Here is a 19,825-nt window from a genome sequence, read left to right as displayed (position 1 = left end):
TCATCCATAGAAAAATTCCCCTGACAGCTCCCTGGGTGAACTTGGAGGCTGGGTCGAGGAGTGGAGGGTCACCTGTGGCCGAGGACAGGAGTGTAGGGTGGTTGGTCAGTGACAGCTAGTTGTAGGCGAAGCCCAAGTCTAGGTGTTGGTAGGTGGGTAATGTTGGAATTGAGAGGGAGGCACTGATCTGTGTTGCTTCTGACAGACTGAGTGAGTAACTGGGACAGGAAGAAGGAGGATTCAGGCAGGTGGGACTGGAAGGAGGAGGATTCAGGCAGGTGGGGCTGGAATCAGGGAGGTGGTAAGGAGTTAGGGGTCGAGGAGTGGTAGAGTGGTGAACAGAAAAGGCGTAGGAAAGAATCAACACTTGTGGAGAAGAACTTGGGCTGCTGGGCAAGGATTGGAAACTGAGATAAATAGAGAGTCGGGATGTCAAACAAGGTCTAGGCCCGGCAGAGAGAACAATTTTCAAGGATTTAAAAGACTTTAGAGATCAGACTATGAGTAAGAATAAGCAATTTATTTATAATCTTTTGAAAAAAATAGGAAGTCGGGCATTTCATCCTGACCTCTAATGACCTGGAACTTGAAATTGAATTTAATTGACATCAGGAAATTGAATTTAATTGACATCAGGAATTTATAAGCAACTGGAATTTATAATTACCTGGATTCCCACAGGGAATATTCGGGCAGTAGCCTTGAAAGGGACACGCCATTTTAGCAGCCAAACATCATGACTGTTCTCTAGATCGCAGACTACCCATCAGCAATGCCATGGGAGGTCCACCACTAGTTTATTAAAAAGGGAAAACGTTTGTTCTACAGATGAACAGAAATTTATTGGTTGACTGGAAGCCTGCCAGTGGCTTGTCATGTTGGTCTTGGAGCCTAAGGAAAATGCTCTCCATTGGCATTTGCGACAGATATATCGGCGAGCTTACTGTGAGTGCAGATCAACATCCTTCCCTGTCCTGCATGTAGACTGAAGTGCAATGTATTACAGGACTCTGATCAAAGGGCTTGATACGTTGATGCAGAGGTTATTGGCCAGTAAATTCTGTGCTACCTCCTCACCCTAGCTGTAACCGTTTATTCCCCTTGATTTTTAATAAGCATAAACGGAGAGCATTTTATTCTGTCATGTGAAATAGTCCTTTTTCATTTTTAAACAGTGTAGACACTTTTGTAGTGAAAAGCTTTCTTTTTATTCTCAATCAATTCTTAGTTTTTTTCAAATTTGATTTTCATCATTGTACAGGAACAAAAATTTAAAACAAATAAATCTCAGCGTTGTGTGAGATTATTTAACAAAACGGGAATTGATTCAGAGCTCTAAATAATATTAAAACTATGATATTCAATTTTTATTCAAAGGTGTAACTGAGGTATTCTGGTCCCTACCAAAGTTCTAACTCCTGCTGCATTATATATGCCAACAGATGTACCTTTTCCCTCCCCTCCCCTCCTCGCCTTTGATTTAAAATCTTGGGCAATCAGTTCCAGCTGTTGTAAATTTATATATATATATATATAAAAATTATGTTATATTTAGAATCTAATACATGTAGCCAAGCGACCGGAAACCTTTGATCACCATTGACCAGAAACTTATCTGGACCAGCCACATAAATACTGTGGCTACAAGAACAAGTCAGAGGTTTGGTATTCTGCGGTGAAGTGTTTCACCTCCTGACTCCCGAAAGCCTTTCCACCATCTACAAGGCACAAGTCAGGAGTGTGATGGAATATTCTCCACTTGCCTGGATGAGTGCAGCTCCAACAACACTCAAGAAGCTCGACACCATCCAGGACAAAGCAGCCCGCTTGATTGGAAGCCCATCCGCCACCTTAAACATTCACTCCCTCCACCACCAGCGTACTGTGGCTGCAGTGTGTACCATCTACAAGATGCACTGCAGCAACTTGTCAAGGCTTCTTCGACAGCACCTCTAAAACCGCACCTTCTACCACCTAGAAGGACAAGGGTAGCAGGCGCATGGGAACACCACCACCTGCAAGTTCCCCTCTAAGTCACACACCATCCTGACTTGGAAATATATCACCATTCCTTCATCGTCGCTGGGTCAAAGTCCTTGCACTCCCTCCCTAACAGCACTGTGGGAGTACCTTCACCACACGGACTGCACCGGTTCAAGAAAGCGGCTCACCACCAGCTTCTCTAGGGCATTTAGGGATGGGCAATAAATGCTGGCCTTGCCAGCAATGCCCACCTCCCAGGAATAAAGTAAAAAACATTTTGTCGTCCACATTTTGTCATTGTATGTACTGTGGTGAAAAAATAGCATTCATTATAAGAAAGACTTGTATTTATATGAACAACTTTCACAACTTCAGGACATCCCAAAGTACTTCACAGCCAATGAAGTACTTTTGAAGCAAAAGCAAAATACTGCGGCTGCTAGAAATCTAAAATGAAAACTAAAATGCTGGAAAACACTCAGCAGGTCAGGCAGCGTCTATAGAGAGAGAAACAGAGTTAAGGGGGTAGATTTTGCCGAACCTGTCGGGAAGAAGGCGGGACTTCCCCTTTCGGGTTTTTGACCCGCCTACTCCGACGTCCGGCCAATCCGCGCGATTTTCCCTTGATTGACCTTGTTAAGCCCGCCCAGCGGGCTCAGCAGGCCAATTAAGGGCCACCCGGCAACAGGTGACGTCACAGACGGCAATTTCATTTGTCAAGAGTTCTTTGACAGATGAAATATCAGTGTCTCACAGCTGTTTGAAGCTGTGAAACACTGACACTCTGAGTTCTAAGCTGAGTCATTCTGCACAGATTCGGTTAGAACTCTCAGCAGCACTCAAAGCTGAAGGCTGTCACTTTTCACAGATCGCAGCCGTTCAGCTTTCAGTTCCGGCTGAGTGATGCGCTCCCGACGGCTACAGGAAGAAAGGCTGTGAAGGTAAGTAAAAGTTCTTTACACACTTTAGACACACCAAACACACTTACCTTTGCACTTATGCACCCATCACTCACCTGAGCACCGACATCGCGACCCCTCCAACTCGACGGCCCGCCTGCTCTACCTGGCGTGGTTTGGAGCCGTCAGGAAACCCACACAAAACCCCTCAAAATAGGGATTAGGCTAAAAACTGCCTATTAACTACCTGTTAACAGGCAGTTAATTGGCACTAATCCCTTCCCACCTGGTTTTGGCAGGTCCCAGTGCGGGGTGGGTACCCGCCGCCCCTGAAACGTACGTGGGGTGGGGTTTTGGGCGGGATGGTGTTGGGACCCCCAAATTCGGGATTCCCCCCCCCCCACACGCCTGAAACCCCGCCTGACGGCTCCCCGAAAATCTAGCCCAATGTTTCAGGTCAGCGACTGTTCATCAGAACTGCAAAATGTTAGAGATTTAACAATTTTTAAGCACATACAGAGCCAGGGAAAAGGAGGAGTGGAGGGGGGAGGAAAGAACAAAGATGAAGGCCTGTGAGAGAGTGGTGGGCAGGAGTGAATAAAGGACAAAAGGGATGATGGTGCTTCATGCTCAGCCCTTTACCAGCTGTCTGTCTTGCTATGGCTCCCTCTTACCCGCCCACACCCCATCATAAGGTTCAGTGAGCAACGCTTGGGTGATATTAGGCGGCAAATGCTTAGCGCATTCGTATGACCTTCCTCTGTCCATTGTTTTAAAGATGGCATTAACTGCCCATTTTAAATGAGGTAACAACTCCATTAAAGTGGCGGACAGACGAATGTTACACAAACATGTTAACTGTTCATCTGCTAACATCATCAACAGTAAATCCTGCACTGTGTGTTGCTGTGCAAAAAGTCCCAAGAAAGCCCCCGATTCAACCTCTGGTCTGTGCTGAGTTACCTGACCTCAGTCAGGGTGGTAGGAGGGGATTGACATAGGCCTTAGCAATCCTGGACTAGGAACAGAAATATCAGCCAGGGTTCAGCTCCTGATCACTATCTAACAACCTCTGCCGGAGGTGCTCGTGCTCAAAGAAAGAAAGACTTGCATTTATAAAGCGCCTTTCATGACCACCAGACATCCCAAAGCGCTTTACAGCCACTGTTGTAATGTGGGAAACGCGGCGGCCAATTTGCTCACAGCAAGCTTTCACAAACAGCAATGTGATAATGATCAGATAATCTGTTTTAGTTATGTTGATTGTGGGATAAATATTGGCCAGGACACCGGGGATAACTCCCCTGCTTTTCTTTGAAATAGTGCCATGGAGTCTTTTACGTCCACCTGAGAGAGCAGACGAGGCCTTGGTTTAACGTCTCATCTGAAAAACGGTACCTCCGACAGTGCAGCACTCCCTCAGCACTGCACTGGAGTGGCAGCCTGGATGTGTGCAGACATCCAGTGAGGACATACAGACATTCACTATTTAGGTCCACACATGTTGAATGGTCATTTGCTGAAGATACCAGAGACTTGCCAGAACCTGTGGATCATCCCTTTAAGGAGGTGGATTGGGGGGAGGGCGGGGTGCTGGAGATCTGGAGTTTCCTGTTTTGTGAAGGAGCATGGGTAAGTCCTGCCTTCCTTTCACAGCATAAACTAAGCACTCTCATCTTGAGAGAGGCCAAAGTGGGACCGAGGCCTGGGTAATGTAATGTATGTACCTTTAAGGGGGGAACTACTTTGTACAGCTCATGTATACTGTAGTACCAGCAGTGACCACACCTGTATATAACGCTGAGTAGTGATCTATACAGATCAGTTGCAGTTTGAACCATGTTGAGTAAACACCTATTGTACCATTCTCCGCAGTCCGTTTCTTATTATACACGGACGTAATAGGAAATGTTAGGGACACATTTAATTAATGTGGTGTTCTGCTAAATGCTTAAAAACAAATTAAAATTTATTGTTTTCATACTTTGTTATTAAACATATTTTTATAGCACAAAACAGAAGAACATTCTGAACTGTGGGAGCACTGAGCATTAATCTTTGAATATTCCAGGCATTTAATTAAAAAGAAGACTTGGCTCAGAATAGGCAACACAGCTCCTTTTTCTGGTACATTTAGAATTAGTGAAGTGTTTGCTTTTTGCTCATCCTTTCTGTTTATTTGTTATATTTGTTCTCAAGAGTACAGAATTCTTTACCTTCAGCTCCTCACTTCCTGAATGGCCTCTTGAGCCCTCTCCAGGCCTTGTACCTCAGAGGTTCAAGAAGGCAGAACAGGCAACCCGCATCCAGGTCAATGGAACTCTTTAGTTAACCACTCGGAGGCACTCGGGAGTGGTCTGCTGCAGGTTCCCACCCATCCATGTGTTTCTGAGGAAAGAATTTCCTGTATTGAGGCCACAATGCAGATCGATACAGAGCACAGCCATGTTGAATATCTATGCCCAGAGCTATAACTAATTGCGCCGTTCCATTTTCATCTATTGCAATGACTTTGTGGAGACTGTGACAAAATACCTTTCACCTCTTGTGTTGTACAGAGAGTCTCTGGGGTGAGCTGAAACACTGCAACATGCTCACTAAACAGCTCCAGGAAAGCTATAAAAAAGCCAGAGGGAAGCTCATCGTGGAGAAGCTGATCTTTGAGGTCACTAGCGCCAATGTGGTCCAGGATGCGTCCTCCAAATACGTGGTGAGTGTTTGTAGCTGTGGAGGTTTGTCTTTGTTGGACAGATATTGTATTGTTTCCTTGGGTGGGAAGCGCCTCCTTGTTTGTTTGTCTGATAAAATGCACCCTATTGTACCCTAGTGGTTGAGGCACTTAAGGGAAAGCTAGATAAGTACATGAGGAAGAAAGGAATTGTTATAACCGAGTAGTAAGGTCCAATTAATTGATATAAGTGAGACTTCAGGAACTTAAAACTTTACTTTTAATTTACACAGAATAAGGAGAGAACAGAGCTCTTACAAGCTACAGGCATGCACTCTGTATTTCTACACAGGCATGCACTCTGTATTTCTACTGCACGATGCATCCAAGATGGATGATCCTATGATGTCATTCTACCCATAATGCAATGTTACCTTAAGACTAGTAATTATAATCCCTTTGCATTTGTCTCCCTCTGGTGGCTAATTTAAGCATTACATCCAAGATTACTATATCCCCCCCCCTCTTAAGTTACAACAATTCTTAACAACATTCTTAAAAAGTCCATAAGGAAACTCCTTTAACGATAGTCCATACTGAACGAATTTAGCAGGTTGTGATCAATCGCTCTGGCGGCTTGTGAGACCTTGTTGAACGTCTTACAGTCAAGTCCCTGCTTGGTTGTGGTAAAGCCACCTGCTGCTCCTGAGCAGTACTCAGAGTATCTGACTCTGCTACGATGGTTTCCTCTTGATTAAGGGGTCCAGGTATAACTGTCTCTGTTCGTGGTGCTGGTACCACCAGTGCATTTGGATAACTGGGGACCAACTTGTCCTCCAACCTTTCCTCTGGAACCTCCAGTTCGATTTCCCGTTGTCTGGTCAGTATCTGATCCACATGTCTGCATACTACCTGACCAGTTCCCAACAACAAAACTCTGTCCTTTGGAGCTGCACGGATAGGTGTACCTGGCAGTGGAAGACGGCTCAAGGCATCTGCGTTCCCATGGTACTTGCCCGCTTTGTAAAGGATGACATACTCATATGCCCTCAATGTCACTGCCCATCTCTGGATTCGGGGTGACACCATCTGTGGTACTGCTTGCATCTCATTAAAAAGAGATAGAAGAGGTTTATGATCTGTGCATATGGTGAATTTCCTGCCATATATGTACTTATGAAACCTCTGTAACCCAAACATTACTGCTAATCCCTCTTTGTCTAACTGGGAATAGTTTTTTCCGCTGGGGTCAGAATTCGAGACATAAACCCAATCGGTCGCTCTGTTCCATCTTCCATACAGTGTGAAAGAACTGCCCCCACCCCGTAAGGTGAAGCATCACAAGAGAGAATGATGTCTTTCTCTGCATTGTAGTGAACCAGCACATCCGAGGACAGCATCAGTTTCTTGGATTGTTCAAATGAAACCCTCTGTTCCTCTTCCCACTGCCACTGTGTCTCCTTGCGCAGTAGTTTGTGAAGAGGTGCTAACACTGTTGACAAGTTTGGCAAAAACCTGTTATAATAGTTTAGCAGTCCCAGGTAAGCTTTTAACTCAGTCACATTTGTAGGATCTGGTGCCTCCTGCAGTGCTTTTACGTTCTCCTTGATTGGATGGAGCCCGGTGGCGTCCACTCTGTGTCCCAGGAACATGGCCTCATTCCCCATGAAAGTATACTTACTCCTCTTGAGCTGTAACCTAGCCTTATCCAATCTTTGAAGTACCTCTCTCAGAGTGCTCATATGCTCCTGGTCGGTTCTTCCCGTCACCAGAATATCATCCAGATAGATGGAAACATGTGGAATCCCTTGCAGTACACCCTCGATTGTTCTCTGGAAGATAGCTGGACTAGATGAGACACCAAATGGCAAGCGGTTATAGGTAAACAAACCCTTGTGTGTGTTTATGGTTACATACTTCTTGGATTCCTCATCTAGCATAATCTGCAAGTATGCATGACTCATATCCAGCTTTGTGAATTTCTTCCCTCCAGCCAGGTTTGCAAAAAGATCCTCAGTTTTAGGAATAGGATACTGTTCTAGTTTAGACACCCTATTTACAGTCAATTTATAATCTCCACAGATTCTTACCGAATTGTCTGGTTTTAAAACAGGTACAATTGGAGCTGCCCATTCTGAACATTTCACGGGTTCCAGAATGTTCTCCCTCAAAAGACGATCAAGCTCAGCCTCTACCTTCGGTTTCATGGCATAAGGCACAGGTCGTTGTTTAAAAAATCTTGGCAGTGCCTCCTTGTCGACATAAATCTTAGCTGGGGGGCCATTAAATGTTCCAAGTTCTTCCTTGAACACGTTCTCATGTTCAATCAACACTTCTTGCAAAGACAACTGTTTGCCTCCCTCCATTTGATTTATTGCTCCCCAATCTAATTTAAGTTCTCGTATCCAGCCCCGACCTAACCAATTTGGTCCAGAACCCGATACTACAACTACAGGTAGCTGTTCCACGGTGTCCCTGTGTTTCACAGTTACAATAGCTGTACCCAATGTTGTCACTCGTTCACCAGTATAGGTTTTAAGCTTCATAGAGCAAGACTTCAACTCTGGAACTTTTGCACGGTTCCACAATTTTGAGTACTCTTCCCTGTTCATTATGGTAACACCACATCCAGTATCCACCTCAAAGTTGACAGTGTCATTTACTATCAGTTGCAAAGTGATAGGATCCACTTTTGGAATGTCCTCTACCATACTATGCATTATGAACACGTCGTCTTCTTCCTCAGCTTCTCCACTGATGTGATGTGCTCCCTGTTTTTTCTCTTCTCTTACCAGGTTTTGCTTTTCTCCCCCTTTAGGTTTGTATACCTCCAGGGTAGCTTTTGCTCTGCATGCATGTTTTATATGACCTTTTTTCCCACACTTGTGGCACTTTTCCTCCAGAAACCTGCATTCCCTTGCCAGGTGATCTCCATTGCATCTATAACATGCTTTTAAATGCGCACGTTGTGGTGTACGACTCATATTTAACTTGTGCAACATAAACTGACTTCCAACTTGCTTTGTAGTAGACCAGTCTGAACCTTGTATTTCTTTCACAACACGGTTAGCCGTCTCTCTGGCTTGAGCAAGTTCCAACGCTTTTTCATACGTAAGCCCAGTCTCGGACAATAATCTCCTCTGCATTCGAGCATCCATTATTCCGCAAACCAGCCTATCTCTCAGCATGTCTTTCAAGCTGTTCCCGTAATTGCAATCATGTGCCAGTTTTCTCAACACCGCTACATAATCCAACACAGTTTCTCCCGGTATCCTGTTCCGTGAATTAAATTTGAAACACTGTACAATCTCACTCGGTCTGGGATTGAAATGTTCCTTTAGCAAGTCCACTAATTCAGTAAATGATTTATCTCCAGGCTTTGCAGGACTGCATAAGTTTCTCAGTAAACTATACGTCAGACTTCCCACCGAAGTTAGCAAAATAGCCCTCCTTTTTCCAACATCGACAATATCATTTGCTACAAAGAAATGCTCCAATAACTCACAGTACTCTATCCATGTTTGATTTTGAACATCAAAAGCAGAAATCTCTCCTACTCGAGTAGCCATGATTCAGATGCAGTGATCTTGTATTTTCCCTTCAAGTTGAAACAGTTAATCCTCATCGCCAAATGTTATAACCGAGTAGTAAGGTCCAATTAATTGATATAAGTGAGACTTCAGGAACTCAAAACTTTACTTTTAATTTACACAGAATAAGGAGCGAACAGAGCTCTTACAAGCTACAGGCATTCACTCTGTATTTCTACTGCACGATGCATCCAAGATGGATGATCTTATGATGTCATTCTACCCATAATGCAACATTACCTGAAGACTAGTAATTATAATCCCTTTGCATTTGTCTCCCTCTGGTGGATAACTTAAGCATTACATCCGAGATTACTATAGGAATAGAAGGCGATGTTGATGGGGTGAGATGAAGTAAGGTGGGAGGAAGCTTGTGTGGAGCATAAACACCAGCACAGACCTGCTGGGCCAAATGGCCTGTTCCTATTCTGTAAAAAAAAAATTGTAATTCTACTTCCTCTTTAACTCTTCCAAAAAAAACCTTAAATCTGACATCACCACAACTCTGCTGATATTCAATCTAGAATCCACCAATGAAAGGCCTCTGAATTTGTTTTTTTTTAACTTGATAAGGTGGCAAACAGATGCATCGCACCCTCCGCCCAGGCATGTTGGAGCATGTATTAGGCAGCTGGGAATTGTTTTACAGATCTGTCCAGCTCAAACCAATTGATTCTTGACTTGATTGGATAGTAAATCTGCAACATGTTGTTGCAGACTCATTTGGGATTCAGTCTGAATCTAAATGAATGGAAGCGTCTGGACATTTTTAAAAGAGCACCAAAAGTCAGACTCGTTCTTTAAATTTCATCCATGTACTTGTTCCTGAACAGCAAAAACTGCAAGATAATCACATTTTACACCTTTTGATTGACTGATATCCATGAGCGGAAGTATTTTTGCAGCAGATTAAAGATTTAATGATTTTTCCAAGCAAATTTTCTTGGAGTCCATTTTATTCTTTTTAACATTCAGATTACATGCGCCTTCTTATAAACAATTGGACTCTTTTATAAAAAAAACAAAAAAAAAACAACAAAAAAAACTTGTATAAGTATATGTTCAAACAAGCATCAACTGTAGGGGATGTGTGTGAGCAAATATGTTTTCCCCCATGAGTCACCCAGTAACCTCGCAGTTGGCTTGTTGTAAAGAATCAGTTCAATCACAGAATCCTACACTTAACTTGTGATCCGTAATTACATATGGAGCTCCTGTCGACAGTTCTCTGAGCAGTTTCTTGTGCCAAAGTATAGGTCATGTTCTTTAGCGATCTAAACAACAGTACTAATTGTTGGTTGGGTCATGAATGGCACGTTACGTAATGCTGCATCAATTTATCCTCCCTTTTAAAAACACAAACAAGCTTCCTGCAGTTTCTGACAGTGCTAGATTTGCTCACTGAGGCAGGAAGAAAAACCACAGGAAGTGACTATACAGTGTTACTTTAATTGATCCACTGCCATTCAGCAGTACTGAGTCAGGAGCAGCTTAAAGTAGGATGCCTGCCAGTGCTACCAGTCATTCGGTTACTAAGATTCTAGATTTAGGTAAGGCTGACTTCAGCAGGATGAGACAGAGACTGCCCACAGTAAACTCGACAAATCTATTCATGGGTAAAAACGGCAGATCAGTGGGAGGTGTTCAAATTTTTTTTTAATGTGATACAGAACCACTTTATACCCCTAAGGGGCAAGAGCTTTACTTGCCAAAAAAACAGCCATGGATGACAAAAGAGGTAAGGGACAACATAAAACTAAAAGAAAAAGCATACATAAATGCAAAAAGGAGCACAGATCCTGGCAAATGGGAAAGATACAAAGAACAGTAAAGGATGACAAAACAGATAGAGCTACAAAAAGGGAGTATGAAAAGAAACTTGCAAGGGATATCAAAATCAACACACAATGTTTTGACAATTATATTAGGAAAACTGAAAGCGGTGATATTGTAAATGAAATTAAGGAAAGGGCAGACATGTTCATTAATTACTTTGCGTCGGTATTTACAGTAGAGGAAGAGGATAGCATGCCAGAAACCTCAAGGAAACTAATTTTGAATTAAGGACGGGGACTTACCATAATTAACGTAAGCAAAATAACAATAGTGAAGAAAATAATGGCACTGAAGAGTGACAAATCCCCAGGACCAGATGGTTTCCATCCCAGGGTTTTAAAGGAAGTAGGTGAGAACATTGCAGATGCCCGAACTATGATCTTCCAAAGTTCTCTCAATTCAGAACCTTTCCTTTAGATTGGAAAATTGCGCATGTCACTCCGCTATTTAAGAAAGGTGAAAGAGAGAAACCAGGGAATTATAGACCAGTTAGCCTAACATCTGTTGTCAGGAAATTACTAGAGTCTATAATTAAGGATAGAGTGACTGAACACCTTGAAATTTTCAGCAGGTCAGAGAGCCAGCATGGATTTGTGAAAGGTAGGCTATGCCTGAAAAACCTGATTTAATTTTTTGAAGAGATGACTGAAGTAGTGGACAGGGGAATGTCTATGGATGCTATTTATATGGACTTCTAGAAGCATTTAATAAAGTACCACATAAGAGACTGTTACCTAAGGTAGAAGCCCACGGAATTGAAGGCAAATTATTGACCTGGTTAGAAGATTGGTTGAGTGGCAGGAGACAGAGAGTAGGGATAATAGGCAGGTAGTCAACATGGCAGGATATGACTAGTGGTGTCCCACAGGGGTCTGTGTTGGGGCCTCTATTCACCGTATTTATTAACAAACTACGTCGCCTCCAGTCCAGATTCAAGGTTGTCCCATCCTCTGTCGTCGAGTTACAGTATGCAGAGGACGCTTGCGTCTGCGCTCACTCGTAGGTCGAACTCCAAACCATCGTCTACACCTTCACCGAAGTGTGCGAGAGCACGGGCCTTACACTAAACATCCATAAGACAAAGGTCCTCTACCAACCTGCCCCCACCACATAGTACTGCCCACTGATTATCAAAATCCACGACAAGGCCTTGGACAACGTGGACCACTTTCCATACCTCAGGAGCCTACTATCAACAAGGGCAGACGTCGACGATGAAGTCCAACACCACCTTCAGTGTGCCAGTGCAGCCTTCGCTCACCTGAGGAAGAGTGTGTTTGAAGACCAGGACCTCAAACCCAGCACCAAGCTCATGGTCTACAAAGCCGCAGTGATACCCGCCCTGCTGAATGCCTCAAAGACATGGACCATGTACAGCAGGCACGTCAAAGCACTGGAGAGGTACCACCAACGCTGCCTTCACAAGATCCTGCAAATCCATTGGCAGGATAGGTGCACCAACGTCAGTGTTCTCGCTCATGCCAACATCCCCAGCATCGAAGCTTTGACCACGCTCGATCAGCTCCGATGGACGGGCCACATCGTCCGCATGCCCGATACGAGACTCCCAAAACAAGCGCTCTACTCGGAGCTCCAACATGGCAAGAGAGCCCCAGGTGGTCAGAGGAAACGCTTCAAGGACACCCTCAGTCCTTGAAAAAGTGCAACGTCCCCACCGACACCTGGGAATCCCTGGCCCAAGACCGCACAAAGTGGAGGAGAATCATCCGGGACGGCGCCAAACACCTCGAGTCTCTTCACTGGGAGCAAGCGGAAGCCAAGCGCAAGCAGCGGAAGGAGCGCCTGTCAACCCAAGCACCCCACCCAACCGCCCCTTCAACCACCGTCTGTCCCACCTGTGACAGAGACTGTAGGTCTCGCATCGGACTCATTTTTAATGTGGAAGCAAGTCATCCTCAGTTCCGAGAGACTGCCTAAGAGAGAGAGAGATGACAGGATAGAGAGCCTCATATCCAAGTTTGCTGATGACACAAAGATAGGTGGCATTGCAAGCAGCATTGATGGAAGCATAAAATTACAAAGAAATATTAATAGAATAAGTGAATGGGCAAAACTGTGGCAAATGGATTTCAATGTAGGCAAGTGTGTGGTCGTCCACTTTGGACCAAAAAAGGATAGAACAGAGTACTTTTTAAATGATAAATCTAGGAGCAGTGGAGGTCCAAAGAGACTTGGGGGTCCATGTACATAGATCATTAAAATGTCATGGACAGGTACAAACAATAATCAAAATGTCTAACTGAATGCTGGCTTTCATATCTAGAGGACTAGAATACAAGGGGGTAGAAGTCATGCTACAGCCCTGGTTAGAACACACCTAGAGTAATATGTTCAGTTCTGGGCACCACAACTTAAGAAGGATAAATTGACCTTGGAGGGAGTGCAGCGTAGTTTTATTAGAATGATACCTGGACACAAAGGGTTAAATTATGAGGAGAGGTTACACAAATTAGGGTTGTATCATGGAATTCAGAAGATTAAGGGGTGATTTGATCAAATTTTTCAAAACATTAAGGAGAACTGAGAGAGAGAAACTATTTCAGCTGGTTCGGGATTCTAGGACTAGGGCAAATAGTCTAAAATCAGGACTAGGCTTTTCAGGAGTGAAGTCAGGAAACACTTCTACGCACAAAGGGTGGTAGAAGTTTGGAACTCTCTTCCACAAATGGCAGTTGATGCTGGGTCAATTGTTAATTTTAAATCTGAGATTTATAGATTTTTGTTAACCAAAGGTGTAAAGGGATTTGGGCCCAAGGCGGGTATATGGAGTTAGGCCACAGATCAGCCCTGATCTCATTGAATGGCAGCACAAGCTTGAGGGGCTAAATGGCCGCCTCCTGTGCCTATCAGGAGAACAAGGCAGTTCCTAAACTAGGCAGATAGAACGCTCCTCTGTTCCTTATTGCTATGTAGTCATTAACCTTTTGGTGGATTCAAAGGTCATTCATCCTTTCATCCTCCCAAATAAACTTTGGCAGATATTGTGGAAAAATATTTTCCCAATACCTGTATTAGATGATCTTTTGGTTGAATGTCTGTTTTCATCCATAATTAGTGAGCTGCTAACAAATTATATCCTCATACATTTCAAAGGCTGAAATTTCCTTCTTGAGCTGTACAACTTGCATTTATATAGCACCTTTAATGTATTAAATCGTCCCAAGGCGCTTCACATGAGCGTTGTCAGACAAAAACATGTTTTTGACACTGAGCTAAAGAAGGAGATACTGGGGCAGATGACCAAAAGCTTGGTCAAAGAGGTAGGTTCTGAATTTGGATGATCAGCCATGATCTCATTGAATGGCGGAGCAGGCTCGAGGGGCCGAATGGCCTGCTCCTGCTCCTATCTTCTATGTTTCTATGTTTAAAGGTGGAGAGAGAGGCGGAGGGAATTCCAGAGCTTAGGGCCTAGACAACTGAAGGCGTGGCCGCCAGTGGTGGGGTCAAGGAAGTCGGGGATGCAGAAAAGGCCAGAATTGGAGGAACGCAGAGGTCATGGAGGGTTGTAGGGCTATGTAGGGTTATAAAGGGAAAAGAACATCCTTTCATTTTTTTATTGAAAGAGGAATTTCATTCTTTTTAAAATTCTACCTAATTTTAGAGCACATGCAGTTTCTTGGACAAAGGCACAAATAGGCAACCCACTACTTTCCATTTGTTACAATGACTCTGTAAACAGGCTCTGAGAGGCGCTTGGGAGCCTGCCCGAGGTGGCCCATCTGCCAATATTTAGTCTTTTCTCCCTTCGGAGAAGTGCTTCCCCTGACAGCACAAGTTGAACTAATCTGAAGTGTTTGAGAATCTAGGGTCAGACTATCTCAACATTACTGCTGTTGAAGGTTCTGAGTATACTACATTCTTGGGATCAGAATTCTGGACTCTAATGGATAACAGCGCATTGCACAGATTGAGATGACCCTAATGTACACAGCAGTTCTGTTTGCTCTCTGGAGACTCCTGAACTGAATTGCACTGGACAGCCATGATCATATTGAATGGCGGAGCAGGCTCGAAGGGCCGAATGGCCTACTCCTGCTCCTATTTTTCTGTTTCTAACTTGTGTTGGTGGATATATAGAAGCCCAGTTCATGAACAGCACAGTCTGTGTGAAATCTGTTCCAAACACTTCACACTGATGCCAGGTATTTATTTTTTCTGTCTTTTGTCCTTAAATTCTTTTTCTTCCATCTGAATTTCCTGCAGGAAGTACAGGGGAGCGGCCAGTAGAATTCCCCTTAGCTTTGAATCACTGCCTTGTATAGATCAAGGGGTGAGAAGCACACTATTGAGCGCAAAATGTGTAGGGGGTGGCGTGTGTGGTGCCCAGTCAGCTTCGCCTCTGACTGTCCCTTGAGTGGTTCGAATCGCTCCCACACCCCTGGGTTCTAGACACCGGACTTAGGTACAGGCGGCGATGCAGAAAATCGAGTAGACAAGTGGTTTGGTGTAAGAAAACCAAGATTTTATTAAAAGCAGAATACAGTAATCTTATGAAAAATTACTGGTATGAAAATACAGGCAAAAACAATAATTATACTTATATGGGAATGGGGAACACACGGCACATCGAGGGAAAAACAACTACATTAACAATCCCCTTATCCTTATCCCACCCCTATACCTAACTAGATTAAGCTATGAGGGGCCAGGAATTCATGCTCACCAATCCAAAACCTGTTGCTTTAACGGTTGTGAGTTTTGAGGTTTGGTCCTGCTGTCCTTTGGGGTACCCAGTCGCCACGTAGTCTCAGGGCACAGCGCTGAAGTTGTTGCTGCGAAGCACCCTCCTTTCCTCAGCTACCGTTGTCGTCTCGTTGCGATGGGTTTTCTTCTTCTTCTCCCTCGGGCGGTCGTCGGCGGTAATATTGCGGTTGGGGGTCAGTTGGCGGTCCTCACCGCTTATTCGATTTTACTACCCATCCTTTGAACGCCAGTATATTCATTGCGGCGTGGACACCCGCGTCTAATGCCAGCTTATTCGCAGTGTTCAAAACGCCAACTTATTCTTGTGGTAAACCACTTTTATCGTTCACTATCGTTACACTATGGTTATCACTGTTATACCGTTACACTATGGTTATCACTGTTTACACTGTTGTATCACTACACGAGGTCGCCTCTTGTCACGCTGTTATACCTGGGCTGACCACTGCTGACTCCGCCCATGGCTCCACCTACCTGCCCAGGTATAAAGGTGGTCGACTGGCTGGTATTCCTCCTTGTTGGATCCGATCACCCACGAGGGTGGGCTCTGTTATTTAGCCAATAAAAACCTATAGTTACTTTCTTAACTCGTCGCTTTTCATTGGATGAATTGATAGGTATATCAATTTTATTGGCTAAATTTTAAAATGTCTAACGAACCGTCAGACCAGTCAGACACCCAGCTACAACAGCCACAGCAGCCGGCCTGGCTGCGAGCCCTCCGACCGCCGTACCTGGATCTAAACCCACAGGCAGCAAACTCAGCCCTCGACTTCAAACACTGGCTGAGCTGTTTCGAATCCTACCTGGGAGAATCCGGCGTGCCTCAGAGATCCAAACTAAGAGTTCTGACCGCCCAAGTGAGCCCTAAAGTATTCGCACTCATACAGGACCTTACTACATACGAGGCCGCCATCAACCTGCTGAAACAGCAGTACCGGAGCCCGGTAAATTCTATGTATGCCAGACATCTCCTAAGATCCCGCCCGCAACAGCCAGGAGAGTCTGTAGATGAATTTTTACGGGCGCTACAAACACTCGGCAGGGACTGTGACTTTAAAGCGGTAACGGCTGCAGAAAATACTGAAGAGAATATCCGCGATGCCTTCGTGAAAGGCCTTCGGTCCGACTACTCACGGCAAAGACTGCTCGAATCAAAGGACCTCGACCTGAACACAACTGCAGCCCTCGCTCGCTCTCTGGAAGTGGCCCATCGGGACCTCGAGGCGTATTTCAGGTACTGTACTGCGCGACCCTGGGACTCGGGCCCGACCCCGACCGCAATACGCCTCGCACCGCCGCCTCTGGGACCTACCTCAGCGTCGGCGTCCAGGACCCGATCGGGACTGCCACCCCCGGTACCGGCTGCGATATCGGAGCCCCGCGATCGGGCCGCCGGCTGCTTTTTCTGTGGCCAGGCGAAACACCCGAGGGCGCGCTGCACTGCAAGAAACGCGACCTGCTCCGACTGCCATAAGAAAGGCCACTTCGCGAAGGCCTGCAGGGGGAGAGCCACAGACGCAAGCAGTGCCTCATGTGAGTTGTGGGGGCGGCCATCTTTCATCAAGGCCACAGATGCCAGTATCCCCTCGTGTGAGTCGTGGGGGCGGCCATCTTTGATCAAGGCCACCGACGCCAGCAGTGCCTCGTGAGTTGTGGGGGCGGCCATCTTCTCCGCCATTTTATTCAACCTCGTGGGCGCCGCCATTTTGTCCACCACACTCGACCGCCACCTTGTCGCCAGACCCGACCACCGCCTCACCCGCAGACTACAGCAGCTCGCTCAACCATACACTAGCCTCCGTCACACTGGACCAAGCTCGCCCGCATCACCTGTCCAAGTCCATGATGGACATCAAAGTAAACGGCCACGCCACGACCTGCCTGTTCGACAGCGGAAGCACGGAGAGTTTCATACATCCAGACACGGTGAGCCACTACTCCCTCACTGTCCGGCCAACGCGCAACCGGATCTCGATGGCGTCGAGGTCCCACGCTACAGACATCAGCGGCTACTGTGTTGTGACCCTGTCGGTTAGGGGCACGGAGTATAAAGATTTTAAACTCCTCGTCCTGCCCCAGCTCTGCGCTGCCGTCCTACTAGGGCTGGACTTCCAATCCCACCTGCAAAGTGTCACTTTGGCATACGGTGGACCCCTCCCCCCCACTCACAGTCGACAACCAGCAGCCTTTAAACCGCCCACCGCATACCACCTGCGGCCTATCCACCCTCAAGGTCCCGCCCCCCTCCCTGTTCGCCAACCTCACCCACGACTGTAAACCCGTCGCCACCAAGAGCAGGCGGTACAGCACCGGGGACAGAGCTTTTATTAGCTCTGAGGTGCAGCGTCTCCTGAAGGAGGGCATCATCGAGAGGAGCAACAGCCCCTGGCGTGCCCAGGTCGTAGTCGTTAAGACCGGCGATAAAAACCGCCTAGTCATCGACTACAGCCAAACCATAAACCGGTACACCCAGCTGGACGCATACCCCCTCCCCCGCATATCTGATATGGTCAATCAGATTGCACAGTACCGGGTATTCTCCACCATCGACCTTAAGTCGGCCTATCACCAACTCCCTATCCGCCCTGAGGACCACCAGTATACAGCCTTCGAGGCGAATGGCCGCCTCTACCACTTCCTTAGGGTTCCCTTCGGCGTCACCAACGGGGTTTCGGTCTTCCAAAGGGAGATGGACCGGATGGTTGACCAGAACGGGCTGCACGCCACGTTCCCCTACCTAGATAACGTCACCATCTGCGGCTGCGACCGGCAGGACCACGATGTTAACCTGGAAAGATTCCTCCGTACGGCCCAACGGCTGAACCTTACCTACAATAAGGAGAAATGTGTGTTTAACACCTTGCGCCTTGCCATCCTCGGCTGCATAGTAGAGAACGGAGTCATCGGCCCCGACCCCGAAAGAATGCGCCCCCCTCATGGAGCTTCCCCTCCCCCACTGTCCAAAGGCGCTAAAGAGAACCCTGGGGCTCTTCGCCTACTATGCCCAATGGGTGCCAAATTATGCGGACAAAGCCAGACCCCTCATGAAGTCCACCTCCTTCCCCCTGACGGCAGAAGCGTGCGCAGCCTTCTCCCTCATTAAGGGAGACATTGCTAAGGCCACAATGCACGCGGTGGATGAGTCTATCCCTTTCCAAGTGGAGAGCGATGCATCCGACTTCGCCCTAGCTGCAACCCTCAACCAGGAGGGGAGACCAGTGGCCGCCTTCTCAAGGACCCTCCAGGGCCCTGAGATCCGACACTCTTCGGTCGAGAAGGAGGCCCAGGCGATCGTGGAGGCTGTACGACGCTGGAGGCATTACCTGGCAGGCAAACGATTTACCCTCCTCACCGACCAGCGTTCGGTCGCTTTTATGTTTAATAACAAACTGAGGGGCAAAATCAAGAATGACAAGATCTTGAGGTGGAGAATCGAGCTCTCCACCTATGATTATGATATCTTGTACCGGCCTGGTAAGCTGAACGAACCCCCAGATGCTCTATCACGAAGTACATGCGCCAACGTGCAAACTGATAGACTGCAGACCCTCCACAACGACCTCTGCCACCCCGGGATCACCAGACTTTACCACTTCATTAAAGCCCGCAACCTGCCCTACTCCATCGAGGAGGTCAGGACCATGACCAGGAACTGCCAAACCTGTGCCGAATGCAAACCGCATTTCTTTAGGCCGGACAGAGCAAGCCTGATCAAGGCCACCCGCCCCTTCGAGCGCTTGAGCATCGATTTTAAGGGGCCCCTCCCGTCCTCTGACCGTAATGTGTACTTCCTCAACATTATTGATGAGTATTCCCGTTTCCCCTTTGCCTTCCCCTGCCCAGACATGACCAGCACCACGGTCATCAAATGCCTGAACGACCTCTTCGCCTTGTTCGGGTTCCCGAACTATATGCATAGCGACCGGGGCTCCTCCTTCATGAGCGAGGAACTTCGCCAGTTCCTATTAGCGAGAGGTATCGCTGCAAGCAGGACCACCAGCTACAACCCCCGAGGGAACGGCCAGGTGGAAAGAGAGAACGCGACTGCCTGGAAGGCCGTTCTCTTAGCCTTAAAGTCTAAGGGCCTCCCAACCTCTCGCTGGCAGGAAGTCCTCCCGGCG

General features: G+C 46.5%; 1 protein-coding gene across 7 annotated transcripts in view; it reads left to right on the top strand.

The window, feature by feature from the left end:
• The window catches only part of snx21 (sorting nexin family member 21), a 74,262-nt gene that overhangs the window by 37,312 nt on the left and 17,125 nt on the right, over positions 1 to 19,825 (top strand). For all 7 annotated transcript variants that reach the window (XM_086005242.1, XM_086005239.1, XM_086005244.1 and 4 more), the window contains exon 3: positions 5,441 to 5,592. In XM_086005242.1, the coding sequence (XP_085861368.1) occupies positions 5,441 to 5,592 (152 nt within the window). The remainder of the gene's footprint in view (positions 1 to 5,440; positions 5,593 to 19,825) is intronic.

The sequence above is a fragment of the Somniosus microcephalus genome, chromosome 13 (genome assembly GCF_052327205.1).
Source record: "Somniosus microcephalus isolate GS21.2 chromosome 13, FLI_Smic_1.0, whole genome shotgun sequence".
NCBI classification, from domain to species: Eukaryota; Metazoa; Chordata; class Chondrichthyes; order Squaliformes; family Somniosidae; genus Somniosus; species Somniosus microcephalus.
The sequence above is the reverse complement of the archived record's forward strand: the minus strand, read 5'-3'. Positions and strand labels throughout refer to the sequence as shown.